Source organism: Hevea brasiliensis, chromosome 2 (assembly GCF_030052815.1).
Source record: "Hevea brasiliensis isolate MT/VB/25A 57/8 chromosome 2, ASM3005281v1, whole genome shotgun sequence".
Lineage (NCBI taxonomy): Eukaryota > Viridiplantae > Streptophyta > Magnoliopsida > Malpighiales > Euphorbiaceae > Hevea > Hevea brasiliensis.
The window spans coordinates 22,933,698-22,954,243 of record NC_079494.1 but is presented as its reverse complement, the minus strand read 5'-3'; the positions used below and the strand labels follow the sequence as shown (position 1 = coordinate 22,954,243).

Genomic DNA, 20,546 nt, shown 5'->3' with positions numbered 1-20,546 from the left:
GGCGATGTTGATCGGAGTCAAAACGCCCAGTCGGCGGCCAAGGTCTCTCCTGAGCTGGGTGGTGAGAATCACCCTAGATAGATGACCTGCTCTAATACCATGTAGAAAAAGATGATTCTCCTTAATTTCAATTAATCTGTACATGGGTATATATATACAATTGATTCCTATAATTGTGTTCTACTAATTAGAAAGAAATCCTAAATAAGAAATCCTAAATAGAAATACAGAATATACAGAGAAATAATATAGTGATTGACTTTCCATAACAATCACTAACCATTCATACAATCCTTCTTGGGTTTTAGAAGTAGTTTTCCATTCATCACCTAGTCTAATCCTGATTTGATGATACCCACTATGCAAATCAATTTTAGAGAACACACAAGATCTTACAAACAAGTCCAACATATTCTCAAGTCAAGGAATCGGAACCTATATTTAATATTGATCTTGTTTATGGGTCTACTATTCATATACATTCTCCAGGAATCATCTTTCTTAGGTGTCAAGAGTGTAGAAACAGCACATGGGCTAAGATTATACCTAACAAATCCTTTTGTCAAAAGTTCTTCCACTTGCCTATTTAACTCAGCTCGCTCCATAAGGTTCATCTTATAATGAGGAAGATTAGGTAACTGTGATCTAGGAACTAAGTCAATAGCATACTGAATGTCTCTCATTGGTGGTAACTCACTGGGCAACTCATTAGGCATATTGTGAGAGAACTCTTCTAACAAGTGTTTTACCTCAGAGGAGGTGTCTAGTCTAGAATCACAAGGGACCTCTTTAGCTATGACAGCTAAGCAATACTTACTTTCCCTGTTTACCTTTTCAAAAGTCACATGATTCAAAATGATTTTCTTTCCATTAAACTTAAACACATAGGTGTTGTCATTACCATGGTTAAGCACATCATAATCATAAAGCCAAGGGCGACCTAAAAGAATATGAGCAACATCCATAGGTAAAATATCACAATAAATTTTATCTTTATAATGACCCATTTGGATGGGAACGAGACATCTTTCAGTTACAGGCAAAGTTGTATTATTTACCCAAGCAACCCTAAAAGGTTTAGGATGTGGCTCTACCTTAAGGTTAAGTCTATCAATGACTTTCTTAGCTACCACAATCATGGTACTCCCCCCATCAATTACCAACTTGCACGACCTATCCCCACTTTTAGCAAAAGTATGAAAGATGTTAATGCGTTTCTAATCATCATCAACAGCAGTTGACAAAACAAAGCAAACAACATTAACATGTTCATCATCTATATCTAGCTCATCTTCATCACAAGAATAATCAATAGGTCCTACAACTTCTTCCTCATAATCAGATGAGTTATACTCACTTTCATGTTCCTCTTTACATGCTTGTTCTAAAGCTAGTGCACGGTGTGGACACTGAGATGCAATATGACCTTTATCATGACAAGGAAAGCATTTTATGAAAGAGCTATTAGCTCGAGACCCACTAGATGCAACAAAAGAATGAGAATTAGCAGAAACAGTTGCCTTATCTATGCTTTTTCTTATGCTATCTTTAGGATTGAAAGATGATTTGACACAGTTTTAAACTGACTTGGACTTATAGATTGTGGAGAAGATATAGATTGATATGATCTAACTGACTGTGAAGCAAACCTACGGGAGGTGGGGAATTGGTAATAACTCTCAATCTCTAAAGCCTTGTGATAGGCTTCCTCAATTGTTTCAGGAGAATGCAATTTTAGTTCTTTTGAATGTCAAATCTCAAGCCATTAATAAACCGATGAAGTAAAAGGAAAGGGTTCGCAACTGAAGCACAATATAAATCACATCTAAGCAAAGTTTCCTCAAATTTTTTCATGTATTCAGTAACACTAGAGGTTGATTGCTTAAGATTCATCATCTTATGTACTATATTGTCCTTATAATAGCTAGGTACATAACTTACTTTTCATGACAGCCCATTGAGTAAAAGGAGGCTCATTTAAGTGCTTCATATTGCGTTGAACACTTTGCTAATATTTTTTAGCAGCTCTAGTCAATTTTATTTTGGCGAAACGAACACGCTCCAAATCAATCATGTGATAAAAATCACAATACTTCTCTTTCCCATCTAACCAATCAATGAAAGCATTAAGGTCCAATTTTCCATCATATTCAGGAGTATTTAGTTTGACCTTCCTAGTAATATCAACATGTTCATTATTAGCATATCTAAGAGGTTGCCTATGATCTCCATCAAAAAGTCTACCATGAGGATCAGGTTGCCTATAGTTTCTATCAAAGGCCTTACCATGGGGATCATAATGCTCAAAATGAGGATCTTGTCTGAAATGAATGATTGCTAGTGCATCAAGAACATGCTCATCATAACCAACATGTGTCCTTTCTTCAAAGTGCAGAGGCATATTACCAACAGGATTAAACCTCACTTGTTTTGTTGCTACATTATTGCCCCTATGCGATGTATTTTGTGTGCCTGGTGTATAAATTGCAGTAGGTGCAGACTCAACAGAATGAGGTGATCCTAGGTGTAGCTTAACAGACTCTTCTTCCATTACAGTTTGTTTGGCCATAGCTTTCAGATGTTCAACAATTTGTTCCACTTGTCTCTTTAATTCAACAAATTCAGGTTGATCATGTAATGTGGAATTAGGGGGTGGGTGTGAGGTAGAGGCATGGTGCTTATCTTTAATTATAATGGATGCTAAGCAGACTAAAATTACTAAAATTAATGCAAATAACAAACTTAATGCAAACACTCACCAATAAGAAAATTAAATCCAATTTTAATGATTTATGTCCAGGTTATGGGTGATTGGATTAGAAATATGCAGGGTACATAAGTAGGATAAAAAAATTAAAGGAATGAAGCTGAGTAAGGCTAATGTTAAATGGATTAGGTGAATTATGGAGCAAATTTTTGGATATAAAACACATTACAAAACTCCCCAATTTATGAATAATAATCAAGTTTCAAGTAGAGAAGCATAGCTTAACGAAAACACAGAATTTAGCCTCTTGGAGTCATTTTCTGCAAAAACGGATGCCAAAATCGAACTCAAAACATCAAATTTAGTTAGGAAGGGCACTTTCAATTTTTTTTTTTATGATGTCGCAGTTATGATGTGGCACTGATGGTTGATGTGGCGATGATGTGTTGATGAGGCAGTAAGATGATGTTGCAGTAATGATGTGGCACTTTTTGATGATGTGACACTTGATGGCTAATATGGCAATGACGTGTCGAGCTGATGTGGCAGAAGTTGAAGCAGAACAAGTGTAACGCAGCTCATTGAAGCTGTGGTGAGCTTACCTCTCTTACCCCAATGGATCTATTGACCCAACCCGGTCAGATTTTGCAACTAAGAAATCGGATGGAGCTTCCGACAACGGCAACAGGTAGATCGGCGGTTGTCGAGTGTCCGGGAAAGCACTGATGCTGGAAAACTCACAGGTCGTGTTTCGAGTCATTATTTTACCCGATTGGATCTAGAGTTTCGGTGAATGTTTGGCGATCGGAGGGAGAGCTTTGGACTCTTCACTGGCCGGCTAGTCTTCTGGTGTTGGTGGTAGGGTCGATTGGTGACTTGACAGTGGTGGGTGTTTGAAAGGAAGGCGGCGCTGCTTCTGCGTTTCGCAAGTTCAATTTTTCGGGTTTTGAATTTTTTTTTTTCAATATGGACCATAAAAAAAAGGGCGTTTGCTCTCTTTCTTAAAGGCTTGGGACCGATTGAAAGTTTTAAGTTTTGCTAGGATCAGACGACAATAGGATTCAAGAGCCAATGGAGTTGATAGAAGTTTAGCTCTAATACCAAAACTGATGTAGAACAAATAGAAAAAAAAAAAAAATTAAAGAGATAAGAGATATCAAGGACATAAGAGAAATCAAGGACCAATCCTTGAAAAAAAGAGAACTAATTCTCAAATTTTATTGATTTATAAAATTTGTCATCACAAAACTGCTAATAGTGAAAAATCTATGTCTTATTTATAGAATTAGGATTCCCAATCACATTAGGATTTTAGAACCCTAATTCAATCATATTTAGGAATTGAAGAATCCTAATTTAATTAAGAACCTAATCTATTTAGGATACACAATCATAAAATCTCTAAAATTTTATTTTCTATATTTTTTCCTAAAATAGGTACTCGTAAAATCTTTAGGAGTATATTTTGCATCATCTTCTCGCTTTTTACATTTTTCTTAGCTTTTATGGAATATACCTTTCAGCCATTGCTACTTCTCTTGGGCCATTCTTCTAGGCTTTGTTTGGTGAGCAATATGGCTGAATCATGACAAAGTTTAGTTAATAACTCTCCCTATTCTCTATTCTTGTCAAATTTTAATTTTTTTTGAATTGTGAGTGTATGTTCTATTTTTTGAAGGTGTTTAATTTGTTGTATGTTCAGTTGGTGATTAGTTTGTTTGCTTAAGAATTATTCTATGGAAATTGTTAATTTCTTTCAATTTGTTTGGATAGATATAATTTCTTTTTTTTTTTAAAGGTTGATTATTAATTTCTTAAATATGTTATGAAATTAAATAATATTGAATTTTCGTAGAATTTTTTCCTTTTTGTGCCTCATGTCACTCAAGCACACGCCTGCACCAAAATTAGAAATTGAACCACCCTGTTAATCCACTTGGTAGATTATGATGAACTATATGTGCTTTCTTCTCTTTTTGGTGTTCTGTTTTTAATTTGTTGAAGGAATTTCTTTCACAAATATTTAGCAAATCGAATAGCCCTTTGGTTTTCATAGTGTTTTCACTTTCCTTCCTCCTTGGATTTTCCTAGCAGGGAGGCCTACAGCTTGTTTAGTAGCAAACAAATGTAGATTTCTATCCATTCATGTGATCCTAGTTTTTTTGGTTTATAAAATGTTGGTCAAATGTTGTCAAAGAAACTTTATTGGTGTGAGTGCTAGTAGTTATTCTTTTAAGGAAGTTGAAGTTGACTACAGTGGCACAATGAATGTACTTGAGTGATCATTCAACCGTTTTGGTTTATTAGGTTCATAACTTTCTCAAACTGAATTAACTTTTGTTATAGAAGTCTACTTTGTAAAGAGTTTTATCTAGAAAAGGTTTCCTAGTCTGTAAGGATTCCTAACTAATATATATCTCCTAACTGATGTAGTATACTGTACCCTAAGAGAACCCACTAGAGTTACTATAGTGTCTCAACGCTAGCCTCAGAAGGAGACCCAGGTGCCGATCGGCCATTCTTGAAAGTCCGGTGACCGAACTTGGAGCAAGTGGCCTTCATGCGCCAATTTTGCCTTCTGACCCCTATTCCACACGCTGGCGCATCATCACGCGTGTGCTGTCCTCCAACAGCGTCTAGCAACCACGCTTCGTTTCCCAGCATTGCCTCGACTTGGTGATTCCATTCCCGTGGGTGGTTGTTTAGTTTGGGGTATTTTTTGGATCTCCAAGATTTGAGATCTTTCGGGCAGTTCTACTTTTTGAACAACTTCAGGTTCTATTTCAAGGAATGCCTTTATTATCAAGTTTTATTGTGTTTATTTGTTGATTAGGTAGTGTTGGTACTTGTTTTGTTGATACTTATTAAGTCTGCTTTGTTGAAAATTGGGATAGAATTTTATTATTTTATCTAATGGTAGACAATAAGGCTATTATGTCTGATGTGATTTCAGTGATGACTAAGATCACGGAACACAAACTTAATGGTTTAAATTATTTAGAATGGAGTAAGATTGTCATGGTTTATTTGTGAAGCATTGATAAGGATGATCACCTTAGTACGGATCCACCCACTAATGATACAAGACAAGCTTAGCTCAAGGAGGATGCTCAATTGCTTTTGCAGCTTCGAAATTCAATTCACAGTGAGGTAATCAGTCTAATTAATCACTGCGAATTTGTTAAAGAATTAACTGATTATTTGGATTTTTTGTATTCTGGTAAAGGAAATATTTCCCATATTTAAATAGAGCCCTATGCAAGGATTGCAAGGTCATTCCAGGAGAGGCTTTAACAAGTCAACATAGGTTGGTGGTCCTGGATGTCAAGTTTAGGAACAATTCAAGTAAGGTTAGAAGAAATAGTGTAGCTCGAACAAAGTGGTGGGAGTTGAAAGGAGTAAAGCAAGTGAAGTTCAAAAATGAGCTTCTCGAGTCCGAAGTATGGAAGCTAGATATGGAGGCCAATGATATGTGGATACAGATGGCATCAAAGATTAGAAAAGTAGCTAGAAAAGTACTTGGAGAGTCTAAAGGACATGGACCACCCTCAAAAGAGAGATGGTGATGGAATGAGGAAGTACAAAAGGCAGTGAAGAGAAAAGGGGAATGGTATAAGAAATTACCTAAATGTGATAATAATGAGGCTTATGAACAGTATAAAATAGCAAAGAAAGAGGCAAAAAAGGCAGTTAGTCAAGCAAGAGCACAGGCCTTTGAAAAGTTATATGAGAAACTTGGAACTAAAGAAGGGGAGAAAGATATTTATAGATTAGCAAGGAGTAGAGAAAGGAAATGTCAAGATCTCAATCAAGTTAGGTGCATTAAGGATAAAGAAGGAAAAGTGTTGGTGAAAGATGAGGATATTAAAGAAAGATGGAGAAATTATTTTAATGATCTCTTTAATAATAGTCAAAATGGAAATAGCGTGAATATAGATTATAGAACAATAGAAAAGAATGTAAATTATACTAGAAGGATTAGATCTTTAGAAGTAAAGGAAGCACTTAAGAGAATGAAAATGGGTAAAGCCTGTGGACCCGATGAAATACCAATTGAAGTGTGGAAGTATTTGGGAGATATGGGAGTGGCATGGTTAACTAAATTATTTAATAATATTATAAAATCAAATAAAATTAATTATTAATGGATTAAGATTATTTTAGTACATATTTTTAAAATAAGAGAGACATAAAGAGTTGCTCAAACTATAGGAGAATTAAACTCATGAGCCATACTATGAAGTTGTGGGAGAGAGTTGTGGAACATCGACTACGTCATGATACTTCTATCTCTCTCAATCAATTTGGCTTCATGCTCGGTCGTTCAACTATAGAAGCGATCTTTCTCATTAGAAGTTTGATGGAGAAATATAGAGATGTGAAAAAATATTTACACATAGTTTTATTGATTTGGAGAAGGCTTATGATATTGTTCCAAGAGATATCTTATGGAAAGTGTTAGAACAAAAGAAGGTATCTATTAGGTACATACAAGTATTAAAAAATATATATGAAGGAGTAACTACTATTGTGTGCACAGTGGGAGGGGACACAAGAGATTTTTCAATCTCAATTGGATTACACCAAGGATCAGCTATAAGCCCTTATCTTTTTACATTAGTTTTAGATGAATTGACGAAATATATACAAGAAAGTATTCTTTGGTGTATGATGTTTACGGATGATATTGTTCTGATAGATGATACGCGAGAAGGAGTCAATAGAAAGCTAGAGCTTTGGAAAAGTACTTTAGAATCAAAGGACTTTAAGTTAAGTAGGACGAAAACAGAATACATGCATTGCAAGTTCGGTGAAGGCCAAAGCGGTGATAGGGAAGGAGTTAGTTTGAATGGAGTGGTACTGTTCCAAAGTAATCACTTTAAATATCTAGGCTCAGTCCTTCAAGTAGATGGGGGATGTGAGGAGGATGTTAGTCATAGGATTAAAGCCGGATGGTTGAAGTGGAGACGTGCCACGGGAGTTTTATGTGATCGTAAGATTCCCAATAAATTAAAAGGAAAATTTTACCGTACAGCCATACGACCGGCTATGTTATATGGTAGTGAGTGTTGGGCACTGAAAGAGTCGTATGCATCAAAGATAAGAGTTGCAGAGATGAGAATGTTATGGTGGATGAGTGGCCATACTAGACTAGATAAAGTCCGTAATGAAAGTATTAGAGAAAAGGTAGGAGTGGTGCCAATTGAAGATAAGTTGAGAGAATGGAGATTAAGGTGGTTTGGTCATGTGAAGCGTAGACATACGGAGGCTCCAGTTAGACAAGTAGAGCACATTAGGTTAGAGGATGGAAAGAAAAAAAGGGGTATACCTAAATTGACTTAGAGGAGAGTAGTACAACATGACTTAGAAGCATTACACATTTCTGAGGATTTAACCCAAAATCGTTCAGAGTGGAAAAAGCGAATCCATATAGCCGACCCCAAATTTTTGGGATAAAGGCTTAGTTGAGTTGAGTTGAGTTATGATGTAACGCATTCTATCTTACTGACAAACAGGATAGGTCTCTCACGGCCTATTTTATGGATTTTAAACGGGTATATGAAGAGCTTAATGTTTTATTATCTTTTAGCACTAATGTGAAAGTTCAGTAGGCACAACGAGAGCAAATGGCTATTATGAGTTTTCTTGCGGGCCTTCTTTCAGGGTATGAAGCTGCTAAATCTCATATTCTATTCAGTTGTGAGATTTCCTCTCTGCATGATACGTTCACATGTGTCCTTCATACAAAAATTAATCAGTTTTCACAACAACCTGCCAATGGTGCTTTTGTTAAACGCAATACAAATGGACAACAGGATAATAGAAGAGGAACCAAAGGAGGAGGTGTAGGCAATAAAATTAATTAGCATAATAGGGAGGTGAATTCTAATCAAGACTCTAAGGGAATCATTTGTTATTACTGCCGTGAGCTTGGTCATACAAAATAGAATTGTTTGAAGCTTCAAAGAAAAAATTAGTGATCTCAAATGGTGAATATAGGAGTAGATGATAATTTTTATTCCTCTGAAAAAACTATCTCAATATCTGTAGAGGAGTATGCACAGCTTTCCCAGTATCAGGCATTTTTCCAATACCCCTGTCATTGCCATTGCTGAGTCAGGTAAATCCACAACATACCTAGTATCCTCCTTATCCAAATGGGTCATAGATTCTGGTGCTACAGATCATATGACAGGTAATTCCAGTCTTTTATCTGCTTTTCGGTCACATCCCTCCCCCTCTACTGTTACTTTAGCTAATGATTCTAACTCTTCTATCCTAGATTTATTCACTGCAAACACAACTTCTTCTATTTCTTTATCACCTATTTTATGTTTACCTAAATTCTCTTTTAATTTGCTTTCTGTTAGTAAACTTTCTCGCACCTTACATTATTCTGTTTCTTTTTTTCCTGGTTATTGTCTGTTTCAAGATCTTTCGACAAAATAGATTATTGGTAAGAGACATGAGTCTAGTGGCCTCTACATCCTGAATAATCATGTACAGCGAACACTTGTTTGCTCGAGTACCTTAACTTCTCTTGAAGTCCACTGTCGATTGGGCCATCCATCCTTGGCTACGTTGAAGAAGTTATGTCTTCAATTTCAGTCTTTGTAAGTCCTAGAATGTGAGTCATGTCAGTTTGCTAAGCATCGTCGTTTACTTTCTATATTTAAAGTCAATAAACGGGCTTCGTCCCTAATTGAGTTAGTTTATTCTGATGTTTGGGGCCTTGTTCTATTACTTCTAAAATTGGATTTAGATATTTTGGTACTTTTATTGACGATTATTCTCGTGTTACCTGGTTATATTTAATGAAGAATGATTTTAATTATTTTCTATATTCTGTGCTTTCTGTGCTAAAATTAAAATTCAATTTAATGTTTCTGTATGCATGTTGAGAAGTGATAATGTCAAAGAATATTTTTCAGATAGTTTTCAATCTTATATGACACAAAATTGCATTCTTCATCAATCCTCCTATGTTGATACACCATCCCAAAATTGTGTTACCGAAAGAAAAAATCAGCATCTCCTTGAGGTAGCTAGAGCTCTTTTTTTCCAAATGAATGTTCCTAAATAATTTTGGGCTGATGCAGTTACTACAGCACGTCTTTTTATCAATCGTATGCCATCTTCTGTTCTCGATGGGGATATTCCTTATACTGTCTTGATTCCCTCTAAATCTTTGTTTCCTATTGAACCTCATATTTTTGGATGTACTTGTTTTCCAAACTAGATCCAAAGTCTCTTAAGTGTGTCTTTCTTGGGTATTCTCGGCTCCAAAAAGGATATAGATGTTTCTCTCCAATCTTTAATTGTTTTATTGTGTCTGCAGATGTTACGTTTTTTGAGTCTACTCCATTTTTTTCGCAATCTTCTGTGTATGAAAATCAAGGGAAGGAGGATGATCTTTTTATATATACTATTCAACCAATATCTAGCTCTTCCCAGTCTGCTGCTCCTGCACCTGCTCCACCAATAGTTCTACCTCCTATTGTTCATGTTTATTTCAAGAGACTAGAGGTACCTGACTCAAATCCTCCACTAGCTTCTTCATCGGAAGATCCTGTTCCCACCACTGATCATATATCTGACTTAGATCTTCCTATTGTTATTCGTAAAGGTAAACGTACATACATTTACCCTATCTCCTCTTTTGTTTCTTATGATCATCTGTCTTTTTCTTCTCAATGTTTGGTTAGCGCTTTATACTCTGTCCCTATTCCTAAAATCATTTTTGAGGTATTAGCCCATACTGGCTGGCGTGCTACTATGAAAGAGGAAATGGAAGCTTTAGATACTAATGGTATATGGGAACTTGTGACTTTGCTTACTGGTGAGAAAGCAAGTGATTGCAAATGGGTATTTATAGTAAAGTTGAATCCTAATGGTTCGATAGCAAAATTAAAAGCCCGTCTTTTAGCGAAAGGATATACTCAGACATATGGAGTTGATTACTCTGATACTGATTCTCCTGTAGCTAAACTTGCCACTGTTCGGATATTTATTTCTCTAGCAACTGCATATGATTGGCCTCTGTATCAACTAGATATCAAGAATGTTTTTCTTTATGGTGATATTCAGGAGGAGGTATATATAGAGCAACCTACTGGGTTTGTTGCTTAGGGGGAGTTGGATAAGGTCTGTAAGCTTTGAAAATCTCTTTATGGCCTAAAACAAAACCCTCGGGCTTTGTTTGGGAGATTCAGTAAAGTGGTACAAAGATATGATCTAAAGAAGAATAAGTGTGATCACTCAGTTTTCTATAAACAATCTAAAGCTGGTTTAATTTTGTTTGTAGTTTATGTGGATGATATTGTTATCACAAGAAGTGATTCTATAGGTATTTCATCCCTCAAATTCTTCCTTCAAACCCAATTTCAGGCAAAACATTTGGGTTTATTAAAGTATTTCTTGGGTTTTGAGGTTATAAGAAGTGAAGAATGTATTTTCTTGTCTCAAAAAAAAATATGTCCTAGATTTATTGGCAGAAACAGAGAAATTGGGTGCTAAGCGTTGTAGTGCACCAATGACTCCAAATTTGCAACTTGTAGCAAATGATGGTGAATTGTTTGATGATCCAAAAAAGTACAGGAGACTAATAGGTAAATTGAACTATCTTACAGTAACTCGTTCTGATATTGCATACTTAGTGTGGTGAGTCAGTTTATGACTTCCCCAACTACTGTTCATTGGGAAGCTTTGGAACAAATCTTGTGCTATTTTAAGAGAATTGCAGGACGAGGCTTGTTATAGAGTAATCATGGGCATTTGAATGTCGAATTTTTTCAGATGCAGACTGGGCAGGATCTAAGGCTGATAGAAGTTCAACTACTGGGTATTGTGCATTTGTGGGAGATAATGTGGTATCGTGGAGAAGTAAGAAGCAAAGTGTAGTCTCTCGATCTAGTGCTGAATCAGAATACAGAGCTATGGCACTGTCAGTGTGTGAAATAATGTAGATACTTCAATTATTAGAAGAAGTGGGCCTTAAGGTTTCTTTGACCGTACAATTATGGTATGATAATGAAGCTGCTCTCCATATTGCCTCTAATCTTGTGTTTTATGATCAGACTAAACATATTGAGGTTGAGTGTCACTTTGTTTGTGAAAAAAATCAACAAAAGATCATCTCAACAGGACGTGTCAAAATAGGAGAGCGATTAGGAGATATGTTTACAAAACTCTGAGTAGGGCTCAGGTTGATTACATTTGCAACAAGTTGGGCATGATTAATATCTATACTCCAACTTGAGGGAGAGAATTATAGGAGTCTACTTTGCAAGGAGTTTCGTATAGAAAAGGTTTTCTAGTCTGTAAGGATTTCTAACTAGTATATATCTTCTAACTAATGTATTATTCTTTGTATATAAATACCTATGTACTGTCATGTGAATTAAGAAGAAAAAAATAACTTTTCCTTTAACTTTAAAAACCAAACTGAATTATCATTAGAATCAAATTGAAACAATAAATTTTGGTTTGGTTAGCTTATTTGGTTTGGGCTTTTATTATTCAGTCCAAAAATTAAATGGATACTTTGAATTGAGCTTTAATTTTGGTTGAACATATGTCTAAAGACGTATAAAATATTTTAAAAATATAATTACAGAATGCAATTTGGTTTTTTCAATTTTTAAAAGCGAAAACTGAACTGAGCTGAATATAGGTAAAAAGTGAACTGAATTAACTAAAATTCATTGGTTTGGCTTGGCAATTCAGTTTTAACTATAATGGTACCATTACTAGTGTTAGTGTTGGTGGTGATAGGCATAGACTGGGGGATGGGGGTGCCTAATGGCAGTGGGTTAGTACTTGGTAGCGCACTAGTGTCGGTGGAGATGCAATGTTGATAGAAGTGGTGCTGATGATGGTGGTAGTGGATAGAAAGTGGTGGTGGTGTGGTGAAAAGAAGTCTTTATCTTTCAACCAAAAAAACTTGTGAATTAAGTTATTATCTTTCAATTAAAAAAGCTTGTAAATTAAGGGGCTTTGTAGAGGTGAAGTTTATGAAACTAGCTTTTAGGTGTTTGCTAAATGCTAACATTATTAAGAATCCTCAACATGGAAGATCATTGCATCTCTGAACAGATCTTATGTGTTAACATCTTTGGAAATACCCTGATGCTCCTTTGTATCCTGATTCTTTGGCCGTATTGATGCACAATTTGCTTCCTGTAAACCTGATTCCCCCAACTCCCCAATCCTTTTCTTCAAACAGTAAACGCTTCCAAAAACAAGGTGTAAAGACAAAAGCATAGCAGAAGGATTGTGCCTTCTGGCCTCATCAAAATGGCCGTTTTGTCATCCAATTAAAATATAATGAATAATAAGGATATGGCTACATATTTAGTCGTATAGTTTTACATATCATATTAGCAAATGGAAATCAGAGAACTTGAGTTGAGCTGGATTAACGTGGCTGGCTACCCATGGATATGTTTAGATATTATTTTTCCTTAAAAACTGGCCGTCTAACATGCATACTGTTGTTTAATTGATACTAAATTTTACTAGTGAAACTACTCCGTAATTGGTAGCATCTCTGAACTTGCATATATCTTTGTTCTAAGCCATTTTTATAAATTTTGATGTCTTGAGAATTGGCGATAAATCCTGCATCACTTATATTATTGCGTAATCATTTAGCTATATAAATGTTCTTGATCATAGAAATCCTTTTAATATATGTGACTATGAGCAGTTACAAAAGATCATATAATTTCAGTAAATAAATAAAAGACTGATTAAACTTGCTTCATCCAATGAAACTCAATTTTTTAATGCCATGGCAAAAAGATAGATGAATGCTTTTGTTATGCAGAATTATGTGCCAGAAAACCTGGACAGTGTGGCTGAATTTGAGGCTCCACCATCTCCAGGCTCCACTTATGGTCAGTCATTTCCAAGTGAGGAAGATTTTGCAAGAGAGCCATTAGTTGTTCCACAACAGCTGCGTCTTACTGTCCTTGGTATGGAGAATTCAAATGAAGCTTCTTTAAAACCTCAACACGTTGTGCTTAACCACCTTTTTTTAGATAAAGGACGGGCATCTCAGTCTCTAGTTGCTTTGGGACTTACCCATAGGTTCCAATCCAAATTTGTCACTGTTGTCCTTTATAAGCCTCTCAAAAGGTAGCGCCTACTCTGTCAAGCTTGGCGGTAAAGAATAGATGATCACTTTTCTAAATATGGGCTTTGTGAATGTATCTCTGTTTATAGAATGCTGGGACTTTATAATATACTCGTTTGATTTGTTGTATCTTTAAGCTTTTATGTTCTAGCTTTTCGTACGCTTTTAATGTTCTTCAAGATCTAGGGCAGCGGAAGATCAATTTCAGTGTCCTGCAAGTACTAGTAGATCTGGTTTAGAAAATGGGTATTGATGTGGCTAGGCTTTTTGTTGTATTCTCGAAACTGATATGTTCGTTCTTTAGACTAATTGATGGAAAATTGTAAATGGTGTGCAGTGATATAAGGTGCCTATGTTAGTCTATTTGATTTGCACGGATTTATACAAAAGTTGCTGCAGAAAAATTAAACCAAAAGATCAAATGTAATTAATTTTAGAATGGTGGTAATTAAAATTAATTGTTAAGCAAATTATCTAAATTAACTTTGGGAATTTGCTAACTACTAGCCAGATTATTGTAAATTACTATCCATTCAATTGTTCAGCTTCGGACAGTATTCACAGAGATTGGTTGTAAGGAAATTTTCCAAGAGTGACTTAGAGAAATTCAGAGTTTTGAGTGCTATCTCAAAGCATGAAAATGATGACTCTTAATATAAAAGGGATGGCAAGCTCCCTTTTATAGGAGCTATAATTTATAATTACCTTTTAAATTGATTAATTATAAATTAACTCTTAGGGATTAAAACTCACGTAATTAATTTTTACAACTCTTAAATTAAATTCACACTTAATTATTAGAACATAAAGCAATTTTCATAAAATTTATACTTTAGTCCATAAGTATCTAGAGTTATTTTATTTTATTTTCAATCCAGTTCAACTTGATAACTTATTTTAATTTCTCACTTATAATCTATATGTATATGATCCATTGGATTCCTAATATGTTTGCAACAAATATAATTATAATCTTTTTCAAGAATTAAATAAAATTAATACTTTAATTTTTTTTATCAATTTATAATTGATTAATTATATTTATAGATTATTATTGACATCTAGTAATATGTAATGACTACTCAAATATAAAAGCTTGTCAAAGTAATTTGACTAACCTTTTAGTGATTAATCTATCAGTGTAATTAGTATCCTTTAATCATAATATTTCAATTTGTCTATTGATGCATGGAATGTGTCTGCTATATATAAATCATTTTGATTTTTTCTGCGTGATTGATTAATTAAAGAAGATTCTCAATCTTATTTTACCATGAGCCAGAATTTTAACAATTCACGCTACCAAAAAATTTTGAAATATTATTTTTAATTACCTAAGGTGATGAAAATTAAATATCTCTATACAATTCATATTATATCCAATAACTATCACGTTTGTTATTCTTATATTGAATGACATATGAAAAGTATTAAAACACAGTAATTCTTATATAAGATAACTTAAGGTCTATTTGGTTTACACACTGGAATCGAAATAAGTATTAAAATCGAAATCGAGCTGAATCGAAAATAAAATAGTAAATTTTCATTTATATTTGGTTCACTGTGAAATCAGAGTCAGATTCTTTTTTAAAGTATTTAATTTGCATATATAAGTTACAAAATCGAAATCAAACTTATTTTGTACCTAAATGAAAATCAACTTAAAATTACTTTTTTATATTTTTATTTTTTTAATTTTATTTATTATATAAGAATATAAAATTAAACTCCGCCTAAGTAGTTTGCGCTTAGCCGGTCCCAAGCCCGGATAAAGGAGGAGGGTTGCGGTAGGTGACAACCAGCGTAAAAATTTCGTCACACCCTATGATATGGATTCAAAAGATATAAACGTTGGGGCGTCCTCTACTAACGACGCGCTACATCGGAGCCCGGGTGTAGTGATAAATATGCAAGGGTGTAGGGCGTTCACCGAAAGCGACGCGCCATGCCGGCGCCCGAGTGTGGTGTCAAGTGAGCAAGGGTTCCCACATCATGGACGGGTGTGGGTAAAGAAGTTAGTCCATAAGACAGATAGTAGAACAAATAGTGGAACAGAACACAAGATAGACATAGAAAACAATAGAAGATATCATAGAAGGAGACCAATTAGGAAGGAGCAGGATAGGAGGAGGATCAGGGTTGGTACTTGGAATGTTGGATCACTTACAGGAAAATTAATGGAGCTTGTGGATACCTTGGAAAGGAGAAGGGTGAATATTGCTTGCATTCAGGAGACTAAATGGGTAGGAGAGAAAAGTAAGGAAGTGGGTAATTCAGGGTACAAATTGTGGTTTATCTGAAAAGAGAGAAACAAGAACGGAGTGGGTATAATCATAGACAGAACATTGAAAGACGCAGTAGTAGCTGTGAAAAGAGTAGGAGATAGAATTATACTAGTAAAGCTAGTACTAGAAGGAGAAACAATAAATATAGTTAGTGCTTATGCCCCACAAATAGGACTAGACAGTGAGAGTAAACAAAGGTTTTGGGAAGATATGGATGATTTAATGCAAAGCATACCGAATGAAGAGAATGTTTTCATTGGTGGAGATTTGAATGGACATGTAGGAAGTGATAGACAAGGTTATGAGAATGTTCATGGAGATTTTGGTTTTAGCAGTCGAAATGAGGAGGGAAAAAGCATCCTAGATTTTGCTATGGCATACGACCTAATACTAGCAAATACCTACTTTATAAAAAGAGAGTCACATTTAGTGACTTTCAAAAGTGGGCAACATAGAAGCCAAATCGACTTCCTCTTAACCAGGAAGACAAATAGAGCTCTATGCAAGGATTGCAAGGTCATTCCAGGAGAGGCTTTAACAAGTCAACATAGGTTGGTGGTCTTGGATATCAAGTTTAGGAACAATTCAAGTAAGGTCAAAAGAAATAGTGTAGCTCGAACAAAGTGGTGAGAGTTGAAAGGAGTAAAGCAAGTGAAGTTCAAAAATGAGCTTCTCGAGTCCGAAGTATAGAAGCTAGATATGGAGGCCAATGATATGTGGATACAGATGGCATCAAAGATTAGAGAAGTAGCTAGAAAAGTACTTGTAGAGTCTAAAGGACATGGACCACCCTCAAAAGAGAGATGGTGGTCGAATGAGGAAGTACAAAAGGCAGTGAAGAGAAAAAGGGAATGGTATAAGAAATTACCTAAATGTGATAATAATGAGGCATATGAACAATACAAGATAGCAAAGAAAGAGGCAAAAAAGGCAGTTAGTCAAGCAAGAGCACAGGCCTTTGAAAAGTTATATGAGAAACTTGGAACTAAAGAAGGGGAGAAAGATATTTATAGATTAGCAAGGAGGAGAGAAAGGAAATGTCAAGATCTCAATCAAGTTAGGTGCATTAAGGATAAAGAAGGAAAAGTGTTGGTGAAAGATGAGGACATTAAAGAAAGATGGAGAAATTATTTTAATGATCTCTTTAATAATAGTCAAAATGGAAATAGCGTGAATATAGATTATAGAACAATAGAAAAGAATGTAAATTATACTAGAAGGATTAGATATTTAGAAGTAAAAGAAGTACTTAAGAGAATGAAAGTGGGTAAAGCCTGTGGATCCGATGAAATACCAATTGAAGTGTGGAAGTATTTGGGAGATATGGGAGTGGCATGGTTAACTAAATTATTTAATAAGATTCTAAACTCAAAGAAAATGCCTGATGAATGGAGGAAGAGTATTTTAGTACCTATTTTTAAAAATAAGGGAGACATACAGAGTTGCTCAAACTATAGGGGAATTAAACTCATGAGCCATACTATGAAGTTGTGGGAGAGAGTTGTGGAGCATCGACTACGTCATGATACTTCTATCTCTCTCAATCAATTTGGTTTCATGCCCGGTCGTTCAACTATGGAAGCGATCTTTCTCATTAGAAGCTTGATGGAGAAATATAGAGATGTGAAGAAAGATCTACACATGATTTTTATTGATTTGGAAAAGGCTTATGATAGTGTTCCAAGAGAAGTCTTATGGAATGTGTTAAAACAAAAGAGGGTATCTATTAGGTACATACAAGTATTGAAAGATATGTATGAAGGAGCAACTACTATTATGCGCACAGTGGAGGGGATACAAGAGATTTTTCGATCTCAATTAGATTACACCAAGGATCAGCCATAAGCCCTTACCTTTTTACATTAGTTTTAGATGAACTGACGAAACATATACAAGATAGTATTCCTTGGTGCATGATGTTTGCGGATGATATTGTTCTGATAGATGAGACACGAGAAGGAGTCAATAGGAAGCTAGAACTTTGGAGAAGTACTCTAGAGTCAAAGGGTTTTAAGTTAAGTAGAACGAAGACAGAATATATGCATTGCAAGTTCAGTGAAGGCCAAACTGGTGATAGGGAAGGAGTTAGTTTGAATGGAGTGGTACTGTTCCAAAGTAATCACTTTAAATATCTAGGCTCAGTCCTTCAAGTAGATAGGGGATGTGAGGAGGATGTTAGTCATAGGATTAAAGCCGGATGGTTGAAGTGGAGACGTGCCACGGGAGTTTTATGTGATCGTAAGATTCCCAATAAATTAAAAGGAAAATTTTACCGTACAGCCATACGACCGGCTATGTTATATGGTAGTGAGTGTTGGGCACTGAAAGAGTCGTATGCATCTAAGATAAGAGTTGCAGAGATGAGAATGTTAAGGTGGATGAGTGGCCATACTAGACTAGATAAAGTCCGTAATGAAAGTATTAGAGAAAAGGTAGGAGTGGTGCCAATTGAAGATAAGTTGAGAGAAGGGAGATTAAGGTGGTTTGGTCATGTGAAGCGTAGACATACAGAGGCTCCAGAGGCTCCAGTTAGACAAGTAGAGCATATTAGGTTAGAGGATAGAAAGAAAAAAAGGGGTAGATCTAAATTGACTTGGAGGAGAGCAGTACAACATGACTTAGAAGCATTACACATTTCTGAGGATTTAACCCAAAATCGTTCAGAGTGGAAAAAGCGAATCCATATAGTTGACCCCAAATTTTTTGTATAAAAGCTTAGTTGAGTTGAGTTGAGTTGAGTTGTATAAGAATATAAAATTAAGTTTGCATTGCATATATAATTTTATCTATATTTTTCAATTTGAATTAATTATAATCTTAAATATAATTATATATATGAAAATATAAAAATAATAGTTTTATATTTTAATTATTATTATAATTTTTTTAATTTTTATTTCAATTATTATAATTATAATTATAATTATTTTAGCTACTATAATTATTTTAATTATAATTACAATTATTTTCATTATTATAATTATTATATTTTTATTTTTGATTTATTATTTGAAATATAAAAATATTATTTTTTTATATTTTTATTTTAACTAATAATATAAAAATATAAAAATTAAAACATCCCAATAATTACAAAGTCATATATTGAGAATTAGGTTTACACAAACAACACTAAAATTAATACTCTAGAGCATATCACTAATATTTTAAAGTTTTATTTGAGAGAGAACCTGAAAGTCTTTGGAATAGCATATTCCCCACATCCTGCACTTCCTCGATGGTTATTGCCATTAACTGTAGTTGCATTTAACTTTCACTTCTCAATTAATATCCACCTTAATTAACCATTCAAAATAATATTTAAATATTTATTTTAAATCTCATAATTAAGTTAATATAATAAAATTAATCTAATTAATTTTATTAATTATGAATCTAAAAATAATTAATGAATTAAAATAATTATTTTTTTTAAAGAGATTAATATGCATTATGGTTTAAGCGCCGCCTTCCCCCCACACGCACACAACAAATGTCCCGTTTGCCTAAGGTTGTGCATTTGAACCAAATCCAACTATAATAACCGAAATTTAAATTTAAGAAAAATAGAAATCAAATTATTTTCTTTTGAAAACAAAAAGGTAGAATCAAATCAAATTTTGTTTGATGGTTTGAATATTGGACCAAATTTGTTAAGTCTCTCTCTCTCTCTCTCTCTCTCTCTCTCTCTCTCTCTCTCTATATATATATATATATATAAAGTGAAAAGATCAAAATTAGGCCTCAATTTATATATTTGGACTGTTGTACAATTCAAAAATGTTGAATAAATAACTCTCAATTAGATAAGTGACTTGCAATTTTGCCCATGGCCACACAATTTCCACAGTTTGCATCAACGTAACCATTTGTAATACTAGTTGGACTCTTGGATCATGGCTGGCAGTGTTCCTTCATTTGGCTGCATACAAGGTTGTCGCCTTAAAAACGACAGGGCTATATATAGAGAGAAATGAGTTCCTTCAACCCAGTTATTTCGATTTTTTTTCCTTCCGTACGATCAAATCGAATAATGGATTTTATGATTCAAATCAATTTTTCGATTATAGCCGAAGTTTGCTCACCCTACTTCTAATCAAATTAATCTGTATTTTTTTTTTTTCGATGTCAAATAGAATTATTTTTAATTGTAAATTGATTCAGGTTAATTATGAACTGAGGCAAGTTTCCTATTAGATCGCTATACAGAAAAAAATATAAATAAATTAAATTTAAGAGTAATTTTAAATTAAAATGTGAACTTCTTTTGTCAAAAAATTAGTTAAAAAATAAAATATATTCATCCAAATTTCAAATTTGAGTTCCAATCAAACTTAAAAATCGTCATCTCAAGGTTAAACAATTTCATAATGCATGTTGCTTGTACAAACCTTTCAAAACTGTAACGCACAAA

The 20,546-nt window shown here is 34.4% G+C and overlaps 1 protein-coding gene across 1 annotated transcript in view; it reads left to right on the top strand.

Annotated features, from left to right (window-relative positions):
* The window catches only part of LOC110636887 (SNF1-related protein kinase regulatory subunit beta-1), a 30,808-nt gene extending 16,637 nt beyond the window's left edge, over positions 1–14,171 (top strand). The window contains exon 4 of the mRNA XM_021786764.2: positions 13,536–14,171. Coding sequence (XP_021642456.2) covers positions 13,536–13,850 — 315 coding nt within the window. The 3' untranslated portion in view covers positions 13,851–14,171. The remainder of the gene's footprint in view (positions 1–13,535) is intronic.
* Positions 14,172–20,546: the final 6,375 nt, after the last annotated feature.